General features: G+C 46.2%; 1 protein-coding gene across 3 annotated transcripts in view; it reads right to left on the reverse strand.

Annotated features, from left to right (window-relative positions):
- DPYD (dihydropyrimidine dehydrogenase) overlaps nt 1-23,025 on the reverse strand; it is a 685,692-nt gene extending 662,667 nt beyond the window's left edge. Inside the window, exon 1 of one of the 3 annotated variants that reach the window (XM_090050053.1) lies at nt 22,909-23,025. In XM_090050053.1, the coding sequence (XP_089906179.1) occupies nt 22,909-22,929 (21 nt within the window). In that variant the 5' untranslated portion in view covers nt 22,930-23,025. Of the gene's footprint in view, nt 1-21,804; nt 22,082-22,260; nt 22,865-22,908 lie in introns of those variants that run through there. The other 2 variants (XM_090050052.1, XM_090050055.1) reach the window with 2 other exon arrangements.
- Between the last annotated feature and the right edge of the window lie 503 nt (nt 23,026-23,528).

The following is a 23,528-nucleotide window of genomic DNA, read 5'->3' on the forward strand; positions in this document are numbered from 1 at the left end:
GTTCTTATCTCCATCTCATTAAGTTATAAAATGTGGGACTATAAACCCATTCATTCAAGGCAGAATGCTAGTAAACAAGGCCTCAAACCAGTGTCATTTTGGTTGTGTTTTGGTTCAGAAAGGAGTCAGAATCACAGCATGGTTAATTTGGTTGCAACCAAAGTAAATTCAACAGTGCATAACAAGTGATACAGATGGGAAACACCCAAAAGCCTAACCACATAAATATTTGAAATGCCTTCTAACACATTGCCTTCTCTTAGCTTCAGAAACATTTGTTAATACTGAAAATTCTAGTGAGGTCTCATGAGGATATGCTATCTGAAACTCCTAGTCTGGTAAAATGATTACTCACCCTTATATTCAGCTGTAATAAACTAACTTCTTTCCCTTCTCAATCTTAATTTTCTTATGTTCTACTCTAAACTTCACTTTTTTCTTTCCCGTCCCAGCTTCTATGATTAACATTTCTGAAGAACGTTAGAGCAGTCTTTTTCTTTTTCTTTTTTTTGCATTTTAGACTTGGTCTTTACCTCTTCCATCTTAACTTAGACCTGTCCTATTACTTTCTCTGGTATTACTTTGTCAGAATCTCTTGAACAAAGTAGCCCTTTATTATTACCCTTTCACTAATGAAAATGTCAATTGCAATATAAAAGCTTTCTTTACACAGCTGCATACACAAGTTCAAATGATCTGGGAGAGCTCTCCCAGGTTTGTTCTCCTGATCAAAAAACTTACCAAAATATACCTCTACAGATATTTGAATGCTGAGCCTCTGAAACCAGAGAGCGTGCATTACACAGACTGTACAGCTGGGGGCAGGAAAGGCTCTTTACACATCTTAGTGTGCTCTACAGGCTCCTTTAGTCTGCCTGGAGATAGTACAGCAACAGTGAGCAGCACAGCCCTGATTGGTGGACAGAGACTGCTCTTCCTGCAGCACAACGCAACAATGGGGTAATTCTGAAGGGGAGGTGTTCTGCTCTCTGCTCAGCTGGAGCAGAATCCAGCACACAAAACATTGTCTGGGGGATAGGGGGTGGAGAGCAGATGTAAAGCACCCTGGGATGCTGTAGGACTATGTTGTGGTTTCTCTCAGAAGAGATTATGTACAGACATTCACTTACTCAGGAGAAATTCTCCCTGGAGTGATTTAACCCTGGTTGCTCCCAGGTTATTTTCTCCTGGAGTGGCCATTTTTTCTCTGGGAGAAAAATTCTGAACATCTGAACATTCATGGTTTCTCCTGGGAAAGCACTGAATAGGCAGGGATTCTCAACCAAGGTGCCTTTTAAAGGTGCACAATATTAAACCTGTTAGTTATGTCAATACCTATACATGACTCAAAAGGTAAACTCAGACATTTCAAATACAAATACATAGGGTCAAAAAACAGTTTGACCTGCTGTTGTCTTCCTGAGTTCTCTGCAATAGAGGAGTTGCTCTATTAGTGTTCTACAGTAAAAAATGAGTGAGAAACTAAAAGCCAGCATTTTCCACAGGGTGCCATAAGTCTAATGAAAACCACTGATCTAGTAGGAAACAAAATTTTTGGTGGAAGCCTCTAACTTGTATCCAAGTAATGAGCCATGTTGGCTTTTTAAGGATTGGGACTTAGAGCTGATGCTACCTGCTTGGTCTGATGCTAAATTCTTCAGTTTGTGCTGCTCTGTTAAATTTGATGTCAGATATCCTATGATTATCTAAAAATTATGCCTCACTAGATCCTGGCAACAGAGAAGATGGAATTTCCTTCTCAGCAAAGGCAGAGTCAGGTGTGTTGGCAATTCTATCATCATGTCAGCATGTGGACATTTTGCCAAGAAACATTATGTTCTCTTTTTCTGGTTCTGTTCTTCCTGTAGATTTTACATTAACATTCAGACACCAGCATCTTCAGAATAGTATCCACTATGGCCACTGTGGCCTCTCTGGCCCATGTTCACTCCTAGCACTTATATTTGCTCTGAAGTGCTACACTGGGATTGGCCAAAATTTGAAAAACTTCAAGCTTTTAAATGAAAGTAGGGGAAAATAGGAACATTTTTGGTAATATTGTTTTTTAAATGAGAAAAAAAATCTGCAAGCAGTTCATAAGACACCAGCAGTCCTTTATCTTACAACTGAGGCACTCAGCTTCTTGTGCTGAGTATTTTCCAGGAATATTGGATTATTTTTCCATTGACATTATCAGACCTAGCAGATTCTCATATAACACAGCCTTAGAGTCTGATTATTCTAATGAAGAGGAAACATCCAATTCCATCTCAAACTTCTAGTGCCATACCGCTCTATACAAATACGAGAGAACTTGAAATTGGTCTGTTTTGTGATCTATATCTTAAATTCTAAAGGCTACTCCTTAAAATTTTGACCACAGTGTACAATTTTTTAAAAGTAAAATTAGATGGTGCACTTGCCTACAGTTGTACATACAACTATTATACTGCCACTACATATGATCCTCTGCCTAGGTCTTGTCAGTTATCAATAATGTACATGTTAAGAGGAAATACCTAGGGCAATAGTGATGAGTTACACTTACATTAAGGTTCTTCACTGCTAAATCACATACTTAATGTCAAATTACTACTTCCCCCCACTTCACTCCCCAAACCAATGTCTAAAGGGAATTTCAACATTGACCTTGTTTGTACCTAGGAAGGGTTTTCATATAAGCTTAAACACAAATGGGATTCCTGCAACCCATCACACAAAACCCTTCTGCTATCTACTAAAGGATTAAATTTGACATTACATTGAAGATACTGACACAAGTCACTGACTGCTTTATTATAAATAATACTCTTAAAATGACAAAGAACACACCTCATAAATCAACATTTCAAGTTTACTTTATTGGTTACCTTAAGACCTATTTTATTCCCAAGGCAACACTCCATGATCTCAGTCCCTTAAAAAAAACACTTTTCCTGCAGTTTTAACTGTCATTGAAATACCCTTCATTTCAAAAAAATATCAGGAAATTATCACTATTCATTTTCAATACAAAGCATCTTACATTTCAGCTGTCATTTTCCAAAAATCATACTGAAAACAGTGTTTCTAAGAGAGTTCAGTTGCAGCGTAATAAGTAATAATTTCATCAATTAGCAGCATTCAGCATCCACTGAGAGTTCTCTATTATTTTATTCACATAATCTTTTGTAGATGGAACATACTAAAAAGATGCATTTATCCTTCAAGGTTTTTCAAAAATGTAGCATACATCTTAGAAAACAATTGGTTATTATTCTCTCTCGATCTAAATAACTATAATAACTTCCAGGTGTAAAACCTCTTTTTATACTTCCAATCTTCTCTATACACATTACAAGTCTACACTTTTAATAAAGCTATTCTGCGGTTTCCACCTAGTTTTGCACATGCATTCTGGAGTTTTCTATGGATGCCAGACATGATTGGTTAAGGGTACAGTTGGCTTCTCTTTGTAAGAGCAGAATAGGATCTGCTTTCAGATAATGTTTTTCATAATCAAGGCAATGCCAAGCAGTTCATAATGAGCTTCACGCTAGCTAGCAGAGACACTAGCAGTGCAGTTGGTTGTACTGGAAAACATAGCAGTTGTTACATAACAGCAACAGCCCTGAACATTACAGCCCATTTTATTCCTCCTTCCTTCTAGAGTCCTGCCTATCTTTATCAACCCTTTTCCCTTCATTTTCAAGGTCATCTGGCTTCCATCCTTTTATCTGGAGGCTGGGAAGGACTCCCTTCAGAGCACAATATTATCATTCTTTAATCAGCCAAAGGAGATGCCACTGAAGAGCATGAGGTACTTCCCCCAGCACTGGTAATGTAGTGCAACCAGACCCTCCCCACCCTAAAAAGCAATAGTTTAGATTTCAAAGATACGCTTCCTGCTCAGACAGCTAGTCAGCTGCACAGTTTATCAACAGGAGAAACAGTAACCAGACAACAGTTTTCACGGAAGTACAGATGTCATGCCAGGAACTGCTTGAAACTCTTTCTGAATGCCTCTATTTAACAACATTTCCAATCCCAGCACAGACTTACACTTTCCCCCATAATGCAATAGACATAAAAACCATGACTGATGCATTTTTAAAGAAGAAAAACAATAAACTTTATTTCCAGAAACAAGATCATGTCATATCTCCCAATTTTGCATGTCCTTATTCATGTAGATAAATCAGCTAAAACAAAGAAAAGTCTTTGCAAGAGTTACACTTTGAAGGGCTCAGCAAATTATTACATTAAAGGTAAGATGCTGCAAGTCAAACTTTCAAAATCAGATTCCAATTTTACACCTCTGTTCCTGCAAACTCAAAGTTGTACATGTGTATAAAAAACTACTGAATATAAACAAGAGTTGTGCAAGTCCAAAACCAATAGATTGGTTGATTTACTTCCTGAATTGTGGTGCAAAGCTGCTTTTTCAACTGTAAATCCTAATTGGAGTGCATTATGATTACCTATCACTGTAAGTCACCATGTCCAACCTCCAATATACATAAAAAGGTAGGAATTTTTTTCAATTGGCTTTCAAATCAAACCACAGACAATCACGTGTGAACCCTGTGGGCATTTATACACATACGTTTTAGTCCCGTGACACACCAGGTATCTGCCACTTTGGAGCAAACTGTTAATCGAGTCCACTCCACACGTGAGCTAATGCGAACTATGCTGTGCCATGTGCAGCTGTATATGTGGCAAAGTGTGTCAGCACGCTGAATATGGCAGCAGTGCGCTTTTGAACTAAACCACCTCTGTGTTTTAGTTCAAAAGTGCACTGCCACCATTTTCTCAGCACTGACATGCATTTTGCCACTTACACAACTGCACACGCCACAGTGCTGGGTGCTTTTCAAAGCGTCCACTGCTGCAGCACATGCATGTCCCTATGACTAGGGACTATGTCAATCACAAAAAGACAAAGGATTTTTTGCAGCCTGCTTGCCACACAGAGCCAATTTTAAGGGCATTTTGCAGCAGCCCTGCCCCTCAGCACTGATTGGCAGAGAGGAAGGACCCTGTGGAGGGAGGAGGAATGAGGGGGCAGCCTCCAACTTGTAAGTTGCCCTTCATCCCCCCGCTGCCCAGCACCTTCCCCTCCCAGCAGTGAGGACTGCAGCCTCCCACTGGGGAGGCAGCGTCTTATTTTTATTATTGTTTTGTTCTTGTTGATTTCATGGACAATCCTGGATTTCATGGCTTCTGCAAAATCCGTGAAACCAAGAATTAAGCAGGTCCCTAGCTATAATTGTACAACTGACAACAAGTAGAACTGGAAATGCTGACAGCTTTTCTAAACTGGAATTAAGTTAAGGCTGTGGAGAGAGCCGGATAAACCTTTTAGTGGGCCCTAGGCAAACAAACTCATGGTCCCATTACTTAACACTGTATATTTATAGTACCTCTTTCACTCAATAATTATAATATGTAAAATAAGCACACCTGGGCCCCTTCTTCACTTAGGGCCCTATGCATGTGCCTAGTTTACCTATGTGTTAATCTGGCCCTTGCTGAGGAGGGGGTGCAAAGAAGCAGAGGCTGTGGGGGGCAGGCAGCAGCTGCAAATGCAGCTGCATAGCCAACCACAGGTTGGGGCCAGATGGGGAACTGCAACAGGTGCCTGTCCTCTTGCCCCCCTTTGCTTCATACACAAAATGAAGATGCTCCCCTCCCCCCACAGAAACTTGTCTTGGATTCAAGGAAATAAGATATTTGAAATTCACAAACCACCCACCCTCACATACTAAAATCTTTATATTAGAAAAGGAATATTTTAGAAACTGTATCTTTATATTCCCAAGGCAATTTTTTAAAGAATTATAATGAATAGTTTAGCAGGATTTCAGAAAGGTTAAATCTTCACAAGAAATATTGTAACTTCTAGGCTTGCTCAGATCAGTTTGTCTGGCATTTTCTTGCTGACAGTGGCCTGTAGCAGAAGATCCAAGAATCCTGATAGCAGACAGTTAAGGAATCATCTCACCCAGTTAGCTAGTGGGTGGTTTATTTTATATTCCTAGGCATAAGAAATTGGGCTTCAAGAGAACCAGTCTCTACGACGTTTCTGTGCATTGCTGTACATCAAAAGCTCAGAAACCTTTCTTACCACCACCAACCTGGTCAGGATTGCAGAGGCGATAGCCTGAAATTCATGTATGATGTTTGTATTTTACACACGATGGTGTAATGGGCTGCCTCATGCTACCAAGATCTGTATAACCAAACTCCATGGCCTCATAGACCAGGTACAGACATTACACTTTTACTGGTATAAGAGATCCGAAACTGGTCTATACCCATAACAGAACAGAAGTTTGGAGCACACAGGCTGGTTTAAAAATAGCAGAACCCAGGCTAAGATTTGCCACCCCCTCAAAGGGTGAATGTGCGTTCTGTTCACCGCTGATCTGAACTACACCACTTACGGAAAACTGCACAACTTAGATCGATTCTGCCTTGGGCTTTCTGAATGTCAATACCCAGCCATAACACTTCCCATAGTATCACGGTCTATCACGGTCTTGGCCTACAGCATAAACAGGAGTGAAACCTGCATAATATTCCACCCCAAGATCCACTACAAACACTCTTACCAGTTTGGTATACAGAAGAGCTACATCCAGAGAGGGGGGCACAGCACAGCTGCACCCCACCTTTGTCTGTGCTACACATGAGCTCTCAGGGGGGGTCTGCCCAGAGCCTCTACTTTTGCACAGCTCCAGAGCCCAAGGGAGGAGTACAGCACCACACACACTTGTCCCTCCTTTTCCCTGCTGCTGACTTCAGCAGGACAGGGGAAGGAAGAGGAAGAGAGACCAACAACAGCATTCAGCCCCTGGGCTCCAGCCTCACAAAAAAGGGACTCTAGTCAGAAGCCACTGCGATCAGTTGGTAAGCTCTAAGCTCACTGCTAATGTAGACCTGTGGCAGGAGCTCATGCTGACCAGGCATTGAGCTCATAGCTCGCTGTGCATGTGCGCCGTAGCCAAAGTGAAGGGTCCACAGCCCTTTTTGCCCTCTTCCTGGATCCATTACAGTCTATATCCTCTGATCTTATAAGAATTAAATTATTTTGTTGTCACAGGAGATCAGTTGCTTTACTAGCAAAGAAGGGGAATGCCCGAAATTCTGCACCGAGCTCTGAACCATCTATTTGTAACCTTAAAAGAATGGCTTTATAGAGGAGACTTAGAAAAGCCTTTTGAATCTTTCCAGCATGCAAAAAAAGAAAGTGGCCTTTAGGAATACATCTAGATTGGCAATTCTGATGCCACCGTAAATTGATCTAGATGACACACTGACATAGCGTTAACTGAAACAATCTACACTTAAACTACTCCTCTGGTGTTAGTTCATAGGTCTACACTGCAAAGTGGTCATTTCATAGATTTCATAGACATTAGGGCTGGAAGGGACCTCACGAGATCATCAAGTCCAGCCCCCCGCCCAAAGGGCAGGAAGTCAATTGGGGTCATAGGATCCCAGCAAGATAAGCATCCAATTTGCTCCTGAAGGTGTTCAATGTAGGTGCTTGAACCACCTCCGCTGGCAGACTGTTCCAGACCTTGGGGGCTCGGACAGTAAAGAAATTCTTCCTTATGTCCAGCCTGAAACAGTCTTGCAGAAGTTTGTGACCATTCGACCTCATCATCCCTTGGGGCGCTCTGGTGAACAAACGTTCCCCCAGATCCTGGTGGTCACCCTGATAAACTTATAGGTGGCCACCAGATCACCCCGAACCTGCGCTTTTCCAGGCTAAAGAGCCCCATGGCTCTCAGTCTGTCATCGTAAGGTCTGTTTTCCTGACCTCTGATCATGCGCATGGCTCTTCTCTGCACTCTCTCAAGCTTCCCCACATTGTTTTTGAATTGCGGAGCCCAAAACTGGATGCAGTACTCCAGCTCCGCCCTCACCAAGGCTGAGTACAAGGGGAGAATGACGACCCAGGATTTCCTTGAGAAACATCTATGGATGCAAGCCAGCGTTTTGCTCGCTTTACTAGCCGCAGCACCGCATTGCAGGCTCATGTTCATCTTGTGGTCAATGATGACCCCCAAGTCTCTTTCTTCCATAGTGCTAGCTAGCGTAGCACTGCCAAGCCTGTAAGGATGCTGCAGGTTTTTCCTCCCAAGGTGGACAACCTTGCATTTTTCAGTGTTAAACACCATCAGGTTCTCGTCCACCCATTTGTTGAACCTATCCAGGTCAGCCTGGATCACCCGCCTATCTTCTGGTGTGGATGCTTTGCCCCAGAGTTTGGTGTCATCAGTGAACTTGGACAGTCCACTTCTGTCTCCAATGTCCACATAATTAATGAAGATGTTGAACAGTATGGGTCCAAGGACAGAGCCTTGAGGGACCCCACTGGTCACAAGACACAATGATGATTGACTTCCATCAATTACCACCCTCTGGGTCCAACCCCGGGGCCAAATCCCCAGCCAGCGGATCGTGGTGGACCCAAGGCCACAACTGGGCAGTTTGGCCAAGAGGTGATCATGGGATACCAGATCAAAGGCTTTTTTGAAGTCAAGATATATGACATCAATCTCTTCTCCCTTGTCCAGATGATAGGTCACCTGGTTGTAGAAGGAAATGAGATCGGTCGAGCAAGACCTACCCGCAACAAACCAGTGCTGGCTATCCCTCAGGATTTTGGCATCGGTCAGTCCATTAAGGATGGCCTCTTTAATAAACTTTTCTAAGATCTTCCCCATGACAGAAGTCAGGCTGATGGGCCTATAGTTAGCCAGATCCACTTTCCTCCCTTTCTTGAAGATAGGTACAACATTGCCCTTCTTCCAGTCTTCAGGCACTTCACCAGAGTGCCAGGAAGTCTCAAAGATCTGTGCCAGAGGCTGGGCTATGATGCTCGCCAGCTCCTTGAGTACCCTGGGGTGTAGACTGTCATGGCTGGCTGACTTGAAGGTATCCAGCTTCTCAAGGTGTTCCTTCACGAGGTGAGCATTGATGGAGGGCAGGGGATCTCCCTCACTTAGACCTTCCTGTCCTGTAGCAGGCATAGGTGTCCCATGGGACTGATGAAAGACTGACACAAAGTACCCATGTTAGCAGCTGATGAGTTGTGGCCATTTGATTTTTTTTTCAACCTTTACCATGTCTTAGATGAGATGATACAAGCTACAGCACACTGTCATATTTGAGTTTTACAGGGTTTGAGAGTGAGGCCAAACTCTAGTCTAGTTCAGCATAAGCATGCAGCTTGTGCACACTTAGAAATTACCACCTCTTATTCTAAATATTTGCTGACATTGTTTGTTTCCACCTCAGCCACCTAAAACCTTAAGATACAATTTGGCTTGTCAAAATTTGCATTGTTTTAAACACGTTATTGAAACAAGTTAACCTGTTTTTAAAAAAACACTCCATATTACCAAGTTCTATCAACACACAGCTGCTGATTACATGCATGAAACAAATCCCCCGCTGTGGACACAGTTGTAGAGACCTGGTGTACCTCTGGTGGCAGAAAAATGCCTTGCTCTGCCAGACAGTTCTATACAGAATCGGGGCTCAGGTTCCATAGTATTGCCAACAGAGTTAAATCATTACCAGCAACACAGTGTAGGTATTCCCCAAGTTAAGCTTGCTTTGGTATTTTTTAACCCCACATTGCTTATCTAGAATTACCTTTGTTTCTCTCTGGAGAGAATGGCCTGTTCAGATTCTGTATATTTTGGAAAAAAAACTAAAAATATGTAGGCACTGTTTAATTATGAAAAAATGACCAGAAAGAGAGATGGGGAGAAAGTCTTAAAATTGCTACCCTGATTTAAATGTCATTTTTCCGACGGAAAATTAGCCATTTTGCCTAGTTTTCACTGAGATTACCAAAAGAAACAAGATTATCTTTGGTTACTCCACTTTCCCACTTTCTCCCTCTCTCTCCTCCCCAGTCACTGTCGTAATTTTCAGCTGAATCACAGAACCATGCTTGGTATGGACAAAAGGGATGCAAGGAATCCGCACCCAAATTTGCACAGGAAATCTCCAATGATATTTTGTAAATGGAAGTTGTGCAAGAGCAATGACAGGAGAATGTTTGCCAATCTAGAGGGATTTCTGCCCCAAGTTTACAAATGATCTCAACTTAAAAATGAAAGGGCTTTGCATAGTATGTCCACACAAATACCACCTGCTGAGTTTCTGACAAATCATTTACGGCCAAAGATTTCACAATCCCAAATGTTTGATTTTTCTGCCAACCAACATACTCCCATAAGCCTCATATAAAGGGCCAAATTCTACCCTTTTTGTAGGATGTGGTGCCGGGTTGGGAGCAGAGCATGTAGCATTGTACTAATATAATAAAAAGGAATAGCAATCATATGTTAATAAGAGGAAGGAGGTTGCTAGGCAACCGGGAAGGGAGAGAAAGCAGCTTTTGATTTGAACTCTGTGCTGTCAAAGGGTTAGTGTAGCCAGAACAAACAGGACACATTTAATCCAGCTTGTCTGCAGTCATCATTAATTCAGCGCAGCTTCCCTCAACATTTTAAGAAGAGGTTCATTAGAAGCAGAAGAGTGCCAACTATGTTTATGTTCCCTGAGCCATCTCGCTGACACAGGGCAAGATGGTACAGGTGGGCAGATAAAAAATGCTCTTTGAAAAGGAGGCCTCTGGCTAGGGCATACTGCACATTACAGCATGCAGAGAAAATTAGCCTGCAGGAGACTAGAGAGAGTGGGGCACTCATGGATCCAAGCAGAGCACATGCCATGAGGATGCCACATCTCTCTTTTTATGCTTTACTACAGGGCTATCCAACTTCTAAGTAGCTAGGAGAACGCTCCACAGGCCACACCAGCGGGGGCTCTCCACATATGGACTGCACAAGAGTAAGCCAAGGGCCCCCCAGGCCACACACCGGGGAGACATTCCCCCCTACATGCTGTACCCGCACTGCTGTGTGCACTCATATGACCTTCCTCACTGCAGTGGAAGCAATGTGCATCCACATATTCCTACCATTTACCATGGCATTGCATGCCCACAGAGGTGTCCACCCCAGCCACTACACCATGTACGGACACGGGCATTCCCCCCACACTGATGCACTGCACACCCCCAGGCATACCCTCTGCTTCCTGTGCACATCACCACACTGCCCCACCTCCTGCAGCAGGAGCACTTGTAGGCAAGAAAAGCTGGAGGAGGGAGAGCGCGCTTAAAATTGGGGGGGGGGGGATTGGCAGCTGGGCAGGAGCAAATTAACCCCTCACAGGCAGCATGCAACCCGTGCAGCACTGCTTGGACAGCCCTGCTTTACCACATATATGTTTTGTCCCAAGTGTGTACTTGGCATGTATTGGTTTAGAAATGGTATGGAAGCAGACAGGCTGTCTAACACAACAAGGCCAACATAATCTGGAAAACACAGTCTGGGAACTGGGGATATGTACCGTTCCATAGCATGAGATAGCTGAGGCTGGCAACACAAATTAAAGACAACAAAAAGTATTTTTTTTTAGGTACGTAGGGAGCAAAAGGAAGGCACAGGGCAGCATAGGATCCCTACTGAACAAGAAGGAGCAATTAGTGACAGACAGGGGGGACAAGGCTAAGCTATTCAATGAGTTTTTTGTCTCAGTATTCCTGAATAGGGCTCAAGATAAGTCTCCTAATGGGTTCTTAGACAGGCAGAGGGACACCAGCCTACCAACTGTCGACACCAAGGTCCGGATGAGTTGCATCCGAGAGTACTGAAGGAATTAGCCGATGTCATAGCAGAACCACTGGCACGACTGTTTGAGCACTCGTGGCACTTGGGTCAGGTCCCAGAGAACTGGAAAAGGGCCAATGTGGTCCTTATTTTCAAGAAGGGGAGGAAGGAGGATCCAAGTAATTATAGGCCAGTCAGTCTCACCTCCATCCTTGGAAAGGTCTTGGAAAAGATTATGAAGGATCATATTTGTGGAAGTCCAGAGGGAAAAATAATGCAGCAGGGAAAGCAGCATGGATTTGTAGCAGGTAGGTTATGCCTGACCAATCTGGTTCTGTTTTATGACCGGGTCACAAAATGCTCAGATGCAGGAGTAGAGGTAGATGTCATTTTGCTGGACTTTAGCAAGGCTTTTCATACGGTATCTCATCCCATTCTCATAAATAAATTAAAAGGCTGTGACATAGATGTTTACACGGTCCGGTGGGTAGCAAATTGGCTTAGCAGTTGCATCCAGAGAGTGGTAGTAGATGGATCGGTATCGACCTGGAAGGATGCTGGTAGTGAGGTCCCATAGGGTTCGGTCCTTGGACCTGTACTATTCAATATGTTCATCAGTGACTTGGATGTGGGTGTGAAGTGTACTCTGTCCAAGTTTGCAGATGATACTAAATTGTGGAATGAAGTGCACACTCTGGAGGGTAGGGAATGATTGCAGGCAGACCTGGACAGGTTAGAAAAGTTGGCAGTACACGATAGGATGCAATACAACAAGGACAAGTGCAGAGTGCTGCACCTAAGGCGCAAAAATATCCAGCACTCCCTCAGAAGCACAGAAGCAGAAAGGGATCTCGGAGTCATAGTGGATTCAAGATGAACATGAGTCATCAGCGTGATGAAATCATCAGCAAAGCTAACTGCACTTTATCTTGCATCAGCAGATGCATGACAAACAGTTCCAAGGAGGTGATACTTCCCCTCTATGCAGCATTGGTCAGACCACAGCTGGAGTACTGCATGCAGTTTTGAGCGTCGTACTTCAAGAAGGATGTTAATAAACTCAAGAAGGTCCAGAGGAGAGCTACTCATATGGTCAGGGGCTTACAGATCAAGCCCTATGAGAACAGACTGAGGGACCTGGACCTCTTCAGCCTCAGCAAGAGAAGGCTGAGAAGTGATCTTGTAGCCACCTACCAATTCATTAGAGGGATGCAACAAGGGATCGGAGATGCTCTGTTTACCAGGGCACCTCTTGGGGTAACAAGGAGCAATGGCCACAAACTGACAGAGAGCAGATTTAGGCTAGACATCAGGAAAAACTTCTTCACAGTGAGGGTGGCAAAAACCTGGAATGGGCTTCCAGGGGAGGTGGAGCTCTTCCCTACCTTGGGGGTCTTTAAGAGAAGGCTGGATAGGCATTTGGCTGGGGTCATCTGACCCCAGCACTCTTTCCTGCCTATGCAGGGGGTTGGACTCTATGATCTGTTGAGGTCCCTTCTGACCCTAGCATCTATGAATCTATAAAGTGGCACCAACTAACAAGGCCCCACAGGAGGGGGGCCTGAGTTCCAGTTTTAGGGGAACAGACCAAATTAGGAGAAGGCCCAGAAAAACCAAATTAGTATGTGTGCATGTGATAAGCTACATGAACTGTAACAACAGTACTGAGAGACCAATCAGCAATAGCCACAGATGAGGAGTCATCAGGAGTTAAGAAGAATACAAAAGCAAAGACTAGAGAGTAACAAACAGGATCCCCCCCATTCCTTTCCATCTCTCATCCCTGTCCCCCGGGAAGGGTCCCTGAGGCCACTATGGACAGAGGACACACCACCAGCCCATCTCATCCACTCCACTGGAGTGGGGGTGTAGGCCTTTGCATCCCACCTGCAGGCTGGTGACATCTGACACCTTAGACAGAGCCTCAGAGTGGCCAGATGTATTTTCACTCAGATGACAACCCTAGGATTTGGTAAATACATCGAATTGCTTGATTGTTTGTATTGTTTCTTTTCTGTTATTACTGTATATCAATAAAATTGCTTATTATCAAATGGAACAGTTGCGATCAGTGGATCCTAAATCCAGAGCCAGTGTGCTCCTTCAAACCACATTCCTCCACTCTTTCTTTTGCAGTCATTCAATACAAAGCAGGTTGTTGTCCATTATATGGCTCCTTATCATCTGTATAAAGGTATTTTCATAAATAAAACTCAATATTTTTATGACTGCATAGTTAGGTATCAGTTTAAGACAGGGGGTGTCAACCAGGGGTATGCATACCTCCAGGGGTACTTGAGAAGGGCAGGTGGGAATGGAGTACCACTACACACCAGGGAGAAGCTCGCATGTGGCGGTTGCCACAGCTCTGAGTTCGACCACACGCCGCCCTCCCCACCGGCTCTGCATCTGACCACAGTGGGTACACTGCTCCGCGTCTGGCTGCCGCAGGTACACTGCTCCAAAAAAGTGGAAAACCCCTGATTTAAAAAAACAAACCAAGCAAAAAAGAATATAAAGGGCTTATTTATACTGTAAATGGTGATGTCAGGGAACCTACTTAGACAATAAAGAAGCAACCATATTTTAAGTAGTTTTTCCATGATCACGAACGCCACGTGCCCCCGGAGGCTGAGGGGGTATGGTGAGCTCCCACAGGCAGTGGGGGCGCTCTCAGCAGCGGGAGCATGGCAGCTACAAGCAGCAAGTTCCCGCAGGCAGCCATGATGCTGTTGGCGGTGGGGGAAGGGGAGGTGGCAAGCACCAACCTGTGGTTAGCGACCACCCACCACCATCGCCAGTGGTGTCAGCAGCAGGAGGTGGGGGGTGGCAAGCAGCAACTGCCTGCAGGCACCCCCGGCAGTGTGGTGCCTTTTTGCAGGGGGTGCACCGCCAAGCTCAGTGTCTCCAATGCCCATGATATTCAGTATTGCTGTCATGATAATCTGCATTTTTCCTGGAACTCCAAGCATGTGGTTAGATGGGAATCAAACAGTCATAAACTACTGCAAGACCACTTCAGGCTGGACATAAGGAAGAATTTCTTTACTGTCCGAGCCCCCAAGTTCTGGAACAGCCTGCCATCAGAGGTGGTTCAAGCACCTACACTGAACACCTTCAAGAGCAAACTGGATGATTATCTTGCTGGGATCCTGTGACCCCAGCTGACTTCTTGCCCCTCGGACGGGGGGCTGGACTCGATGATCTTCAGAGGTCCCTTCCAGCCCTAATGTCTATGAAATCTATGAATATGATGGGAATTCAGCTCTTTCACTCTCTCTCAAACCAGTTCTTCTAGCCCTCACTTGTTGCAGAAAAGCTCTTGAAAAGTTAACTCACATGCACCATAAAGACTCAAAAACCAGAAGGAAAAAAAATGCCTGTTTAACTTTAGTCTGATGGTTTTGGGGGCCCTGATTACACTTGTAATGCTTGGGGTTAGCAATAATGTCTATTTGAAGTGATGGAAATAACTCTTTTGACATCAATGGGAAACGCACATACAACATGAGAAAAGAGGAGTATATATGCCTCAAATGAACAGCTCTCTCCAATCCTACTCCTCTGTCTAGGTCTCAGCCTGGTATAAGAAAGCCAAAATGGTAATTCAGTCATGTTTCTTGGAAATGATCCTGCAAACACTTATGTACACATTTAACTTTAAATATAGACATTTCCACAGGGTTCATGGTTGACTTTGAGAAGAATATATAAATTTATTTTGACCAAACTAAGTTATTTCTGCAATATAGCAATTGTTTGTTTTTTATTTTAAGATAAAACAAAACAAGCCTGTTATGCAGGAGTAAAGTAAATTAGCTGTTGGATAAGTTTTTAAAGAGCCTCTTCCAAGATAGAAATGACACATGTGGACTGTTATCTTGCCTGAGATTTTATTATTCACATTATAATTATTGTACCATTCAGCTAAGAGTTTACTTCATTAAAACTACTAAAAACAAATACATCTAAAGAGAAGTCCATCAAGCAAATCTTGGTAAAAAGGAAGTTTCCTTTTCTCACTGATCTTTCTTCATATGACCCTAGATACACGATTATTTATTTATTTGGGACAGAGAATGCTCCCTGACTACTAACTGCTTAGAACGCAAAAGGATTCAAAACCACAAGTGAAAAAATACCACTACAAATCAAAGCTGTGTTTCACTATAGGGCTTCAGACAAATAGAAACTGCAACTGTAGAAGTTTTTGCAACTAAAAAATATTCTGAATCAAAATAGGTTAGTTGAGTCAATTTGCATAACTCTTATCCAAATTTTTAGAAGCAAAGAAAGACTATTCAGCCCAAAAGGCCTCCATCTTTAAAAACTTTTCTTATGCATCATACTACACTATCTCCCTTCCCCATATAGGGCACTGCCTTCAAGCCATCCCCCCTCTCTAACATATCCCATCCTTCACTGTTTCAGTCATTTTGTGGTGTGGAAGCATGGGGCAACCTCATTGTGCAACATACAGTAAGCACACTGCACTACGCAACAAAGAGCACAACTATCCACGTTCTGCTGCTCTATTGCAAGCATACTGCAGGTTGCGAAATTAAGCTTACTTAGACTGAACTGGACAAAAATAATGGGTGGATCCGATCAGCAGGAAAAGCATTGCACAAGCTCCCCCTCCTTTCTCTGCACTGGGAATAGCTGCACTTGTAGCCTTGAGTTCCAAGTGCACTGACTGCTCCCTGAGCAAGGCAGCTCAACCAGGCCATGACCCCATTCCACCTCCACAGCAGCCTTCAAAGAGCAGCATATGCTGAGATGCTGTAAGAGCACAATAACAGCAACCTCATGCCTGCTGTGTGCCAGGGAGCTCTGGGAACCTCCACAATGCCCTTACTACAGGCCAGTGCCTAATAGGCACAATCCAACCCTTAGCAAATTACACTTTGTGAGTGTACTACACACATGCTGTACTGCCGGCCAAAATGCACTGCATTAGTATGGATGACAAAGCTCCCTACCGGGTCAGCTTGGATCAAAGACTTAATTAAATGTGTCACCACAGAGAAGGCAAGATCTCTCTGACTAGAGGGAAAATGCCAAAAAGTTGCCATAGTCTGGCATATCTTTCAAAAGTAGCTTGAAACTAATAAATCCTTCACATATTGAACTGAACCAGATATCAGAACATAAACACACAACACATTACGAATACAGATTAGAACTGTAATAACGGTTAGCCTTGTGAACAGTAAAATAGCTGAAGCCAGTGGACAAGCTACATTTATATTAAATTAAAAAAGGAAAAGTGTATGTAAAACATAATAGCCACCTATGCCTCCAGAAGCTAACCAAAAAGAAAGTTGGAAAGAGTTAGTCTCAGTGTTATTACTGTTCATTGTATTACATATGCAAATACCAGAATTTTACTGTAGCAGTTAATTCCCACGTAGCCACTTCAGAGCATGTCGAAATCATCGAAGTTTTAGCCCTTCAAGTCTATCATTTCATTCCCAGAGGTCAGTCATCAGTATTGATATTAGGAAACAGCTGTGACAGCATTCTAGGTATTCACCTTTTTCCCCAACTAGGAATTGCCAGTCCATCAAAGTCTGACTTCTACTTAGCATCTAGGCAACAAACTACCCAGTAGGGAAGTAAGCCCTGTGAAATTCCCACATTCCCTTCACATCTTCTGACAGAAGACACACTTTGACTCAAAAGGAAGGGCTTTTTTCTGGGATTACAAATATTTTCTGTTACTGTTTTAGAATTGTGTCATTAGCTGACTAAACGCTAATCTCTGGTTCAGTAGAGAGCATGCTTATAAGGCACAGGTAGCTCTCACCTATATAGATTCTGATCCCAACAGGAGAGATGAAAACAAGCAGACACCATGCAAACTTTTGAAGGAGAGAGAACTGTAGGAATTGGCTTGGAGATCAGAAAAAGGCAGTTGTTAATAACATAACCTTGAATCTGAATAACAGCTCTTATTGTGTGAAAAGGTACAAAGAAGGTCACAAGATATTTTGCTGGACGCTTTGTGATCCTTTGGGAAAGAAAAATAGTATGTTAAAAAAAGAAAGTATGTGACAAGTGATTTCTCAATGGGACTGAATTAAGGTGCCATGGGCACACTTTTAAAATTTCCTAACTCTTAATACTTAACTTTAAATCATTAATAACATTCTTTTCATTTAGTTGTTTAAGCTCCTCTATCGTCCCTTTTTGGGGGGAAATATTATATGCAGCGATAGTGTAGGCATCAGACTGGACAAGGGGGTGCTCTCATTCTTTCACCAAACCTACTCTTGAAAGGGATTCTCTTATGTGAAACTGTGAGAACCTATAAAGGCAGTCTGAAGCGTCTGTGAGAGCGTTGCAATTCATACCAAATGTATGACTTCTGACTGGTAGCTTACATGTGATCTTCCTGTCTTGGAACATTATTCACAATCTTAAAAAAAAAGTCCTATTGTATCTTATGACAAAACCAAGGCCCTCTGATTTTTTTTTCAAAATAGTCAGTGCACACAGAGCAGCCAACAGCTGTGAATCAAGGACCAGAGGTTCAAGTACTCTGCCTACACTGCAGAAGAGCACCACACCAAATGGGCTACTTTCTAGCCATGTTGTAGTGCTTGGTCCAGAAATTTCTGACCCAGTTTCTGACACATTCCCAAGAAAAGTTTCCATTTTGATGAATAGGCACTTTCGAACAAAACTATACTGTCAGACAATTCCCAACACACTCCGCTTCTGCAACAACTTCCAAGTTATTTTGAAGCTCATAAAATTCTATAAAACATATCCAGAAAAATGAAACAGAGTGCCAATTGTGAAAAGTGTTGCTTTAGAAGAACACAAGTAGTATCCCCTAAAGCTCCTGAATCCAACTTTTCCTCTTTATATAAAAGTAAACTTTGTTGCTTTTGAAAAAATCTGGACCAGCTACTCTGCAAACTACAAACAGGCATACCACAAGTAATAAAAATTTCATCATCTTCATGATGTTCCAGGACGGGGGTGGGCAATTATCTGGAACCATGGACTACTTAGGGAGTTTGGCTGAGCTGTTGCAGGCCGGGTCAGCACCTCCACCTCCCCCCTTTCAACAACTCACCAAAACTCCCTATGTGGGATGGGGCCTCAAGTTGGCAGGGAGCGGTGTTGAAGAGCCAGACAGGCGGGCAAGACCAGGATCATGGGGTGGGGGATCATGGGGCATTGACAGCACAGGCCCAGGGTCCGCAGCAGAGCCATGATCTACTGCCTATATACCTCTGTGACAGGCACAGGTTCGTGGGCAGGGGCATGCAGGGAACAGATCAAGGCTCTGCCCTGGCCCCGGCCCCATGCTATCACTACCCCAAGATCCATGCCCTGGCCCCAGATGCTCTCCACCTGCCCAGCCATGTGCCCTGCCCATGTGGCTCCCAGCTGCTCTCCATGGAGACCCCAGGATCACAGGGCCACAACAGCACAGGGCTGTGGCAGTGCCACAATGCGCTCCCTGCATATCCCTGCCTGCAAAACTGGGGTTCTGCCCCAGGCCCGCACTGTCACAGCGCCTTGATGCTGGGCTCTCCATGGAGACCCGCTGGAAGCCACGCAGGGGAAGAGGGAGCTACGTCCAGGATGAGATCTGGCATTTTGGTGTGATGACAACAAAGGGCTGGGGCCCAGGGCAAAGCTGTGATCCATTCCCTGCACACTTCCGTTGCACAGATGCCCATTGCAGAGTTGTGCAGGCAGCGGACTGCAGCTCTGCCCTGGCACCAGCCCCGCCCTGGCACCACCGCAGTGTCCCAGGGTCTCCCCAACCCACGGCCCCATCGCAGCTGCCTGGCCACACGCCCTGCCTGCATGGGTCCTTCCCCACAGCAGTGAGTGTGGGGCAGATAGCCAGAGTGCCAGAGAGCAGGACTGGGCCCAGCAGCAGCACCCAGAAGCAGCCAGCTGCCAGCACCAGGGCTGCCAAGAAATGAAGTCTGGCTGCCGTGCTGCCCAAGCCCCACTGCATTCCCAAGACCAGCAGAACCGGCCACACGTTTCCCGGCCTGGGCTATCCCCCTCATGCCTGGCCCAGGTGGCAATGAGGGGCCCACCATGGGCTGGGCAAAATCCCTCTGTGGGCCATATTTTGCCCACCCCTGTTCTAGAGGGACTGCCTCCAGCAGCTCATCCCCCATACTGATTGAATGTTCACAGCTTCTGAAAGCCAATATGGCCAGAACAAGGCGGGTGGTTGTGATCTAAACTAGCAAGTGCTCTGACCACAAAGCGTCATCCTGGAAGGCCTCTGAATTGCTGGTTGATAGTAACATTCAGTCACTACTGACCTGAAAGAAGATCTGAACCAATGATCTAGAGGATTAGTGATCATCTGATGACTCATAGTTATTCAGCCTACAACCAATACTTTAAATCCCAAAATACAACACAGTGAAAAGCTCAGTGCCAAGTTGTAAAATAACTTGCGCAATTTTAAGCTTACAACTTCGAATGTGATCACTGATTGCGAGATCCTGTAGGCAGCTAAAACAAGGATTTTCACCCAGGTGCCATAGTTCACGCTTAGCATAACTGGTATCTACCTGGCTGACTGCCCACTCCCACTGCCCATCCCCTCTGCAAGGAAGCAAGCACTGTAATATATGGTTTTTAAAACTGGGTGCCAGTCAGTTCACAAGCATTACAGAAGGGTCAATGCCTCAAGTCCAAAAAAATTAAGCACCAAGCTAAAACATGATTAAAGGCAAAATCACAGAATTGTAGGGCTGAAAGGGGCCTCAAAAGTTACCTGGTTAATAGGACTGCACTGTAACTAAAAGCAAATCTTGCCTCACTATGCATGATTAAAAGAGTAATGCTGGTTTGTGACCCACTCCAAAGTTCCCACAGTGATCCACAGCAGAGCAAGGTGCACACAGATCTGAGCTGTTAAAGCGCCATATGTCCCAGCAGATGTACGTATGGAATGGAACCAATCTTGCAGCACAGCTCAGTACCACATGTGACATTTCTAGTGATGGGACAACCAGTGAGATTTATGGGCCAACTGGAATCTACAGAAGGGAGATGGGGGAAAGAAGACTGAGGGCCAGATTCTGTTCCACCTATTAGCTGCATTAAGTGGCCTTACACACCTAAGTGCTTGAATGAAGCAAGGCATCCTTTGGGGGATTAGTACAAAAATTCATGCTGTTAACACAAAAGATGGGAAAGTCACCTTCCTCCTCTTGGCTGCTTTTTGTGATTCAATTTTAAGGTTCAGATGATGGTGTTTTGTATATGCATTCATGGATATTCAGGGCCTCAAATGGCTGAACAGAATCGCCCTTAGGCAGCCAAGTCCACTTATGAGCACAGTGATTGGAAATGAACCTGACCTGACTGCCTACACCTCTCCACCCAAGTCACACAGCTCCAGGAGTAGCTTGGGGCTGCTCAGAAGACCTTCTGGGGAAAGCATCCAGTGGTCCTGAGGAGCCCAGGTCTGCTGGGAGTGTGTGTGGGAGAAGAAATGAAGAGCTGCCTAGAGCAATGGTTCTCAATGTTTTTAGATGCCTGGCAGGGGTGGGAAATGGCCAGCTCTTAGTTTTCACTCCTTGTTTTTTCTTTGAACTCCTGGAACAGAATAGAGCAATTCATGTCTGGCAAACAGACTCAAAGGACCACAGCAGGTCTCACCCACTTGTGGATCCTTATCTCTGGGTTGCTTCTTGGCCTCTTGTCAGCTCCGACCAAGCATAGTCCTTGCCAAAGGAAACACCGTAACCACAGAGGCGGTCTTCCTAGTCACAACCCAGGAAGACCGCTCTCCTGGCACAGGGATAGTAGCTGCCAAGGTAATATATAGTAAACTTCCCATTTAGCTGCTGAAGTGGGAAGGTTTGGCTTTAAGCCCACTTTATGGAAACAAGAGACTCCTCCCTGGCTTGCCCCTGGGGCCATATGGCAGAGGGCAAGGAAAGCTCGGGGGCATCTGAACCCGGAGCAAGTAGGACGCCTGGCAAAGGTTTTGGAAACATCTGAAGCCCCAGACGGGGGTGGAGTATGTTTGCCGGCTGAACCGACTCTTAGACTTGGACTTTGTTTGGGCTAATCTGGCTTGCAATACGGAAAATTTAACTTAAAAAAAAAATCCTACCTCTGGGTTCGTCTGGGTTCATGTTTGCACCCCCAACCCGGCTCCGGCCCCGCGGCACCCTCGAAAGCCTCCCAAGGCAGTGCAGGGTGCTGGCGCTGCTGCCGCTGCACCCTGGTGGAGGGCGGCTGGCCTGGAAGCCGTCACCCGGCGCCTGGGCGGAGAGGGGAGCCGGGGAAGCAGCAGCAGCGGGGCACGGGGCACGAGGCCCGGCCTCGGGCAAGTTTCAGAAGAGAAATACAAACGAGGGGAAGGAAAGCGGCGAGGCAGGAGGGAGCGTCCTGGCCCCGGCCCCGCAGCGCAGCGCCTCCCCCCGCCCCGCGGCTGCTGCTGCGCGGCGCCAGGCCGGACACGGCGCTCCGGCCGCCCGCGGCAAACTTTCCCGGCGCTGCGCTGCGCTGCGCTGCGCCCTCCCCTCCCCGGCGCGGCGCGGCGCGGCGCGGCGCGGCCCGCGGCTACCTCGATGTCCGCGGGGTCCCGGCTGAGCGCACAAGCCATCGCGGCGGCCGCCTCCCTGCGCTCCCGAGCGGAAGAGGCGGCGGCAGAGCCGCGGCGGGCACAGCAACAACGCGCCAGTGGGCGGTCGCGCCCGCGCCTGTCACGGCCGGGCCGCTGAGGGAGCGGGAGCGGGTGCCGGCCGGCTCCGGGCTGCCGCGGCGGTGGCCGGGGCAAAGTGCCCAACTTTCCCGTCCGGGGCCTGAGGGCGGAGAGGCCCCGGGACCGCCCCCGTGTCCGGCCGCGCCTCCCTGCCCGGCGGGGACCGGCCCGCTCGGCGTTTCCAGAGGAAGGAAACGCTTCGTCGTCCGTTTGCTTTTTCCAGACGTGGGGAGGAGGCTCCGCGCGTCCCCGGCCGTGCAGGGCTCTGCCCCCCCTTCCGCCGCCCGGCAACTCTGGGTCCCCGCCGGCCGCCGCTGCGGGCGTGTGGCTCCGCGCCGGCCGGCCGCGGTCGCTCCGCAGGCGGGTGCCCCTGGGCGGGACACGGGAGCAGCAGCCTTCGTGCTTAGCGCTCAGCCCTGCCGCCGCGTGCCAGGCCCCTTCTCGTCTCTTGTTCCACCCGGGGCTGTTGCTGATTTCCAGCAGGACCAGAACATCAGAGCTGCGGCTTACTGGGTCAGCGCATAGGTCCATCTTGCCCACTGTGTTGTTTCACCCCATACTTTTGCCGAGGGGAGACCCTGGCGCAGCCTGCCTGGAGCACAGCCCCTCTTCCGCCTCCTCCAGGACTCCCTGCCGAGGTTCTGGCTGCACTTCTCCCGGCCCCTTTTTTGTTACACTTCCGTCCCGCGCCACACCGAGTCCCAGGGCCTCCTGGTCAACCTCCTCCCGGCTCTGGCCATGCTGGCCATCTATAAGACCAGGAAAGAGGCTGTGGCCAGTAGAAATCCAGGCGAGTGTCCGGCTGCTTTCCTGGCACTCCTCTGCCCATGTCTCCAGATGGAGTCTCACTTGGACGACATCCCCAGGCTCTCTCGACCCCTTCAGGGGCAGTGGGCGCCAGCCGGTGTGCTCTGTTCGGTGTCCACTTCCAATGCCCTAGTTATCAACCTATGACCTCACTCCCATTCCCGTTTTCTTTTTCGTTGTCCCAAAAACTTAATTAGTATGTCTCCAGCGGCCTCCCTTCTGAGAGGGCTTATAAATTTCATGATGTATCAAGGGCCATGACATCATGGCATATCAAATAGGCTTGTTTCACACCATTTCCTGCCCCTGGCCCGATCCTGGCT

The sequence above is a fragment of the Crocodylus siamensis genome, chromosome 5, assembly GCF_052110815.1.
Source record: "Crocodylus siamensis isolate JL-2025a chromosome 5, ASM5211081v1, whole genome shotgun sequence".
Lineage (NCBI taxonomy): Eukaryota > Metazoa > Chordata > Crocodylia > Crocodylidae > Crocodylus > Crocodylus siamensis.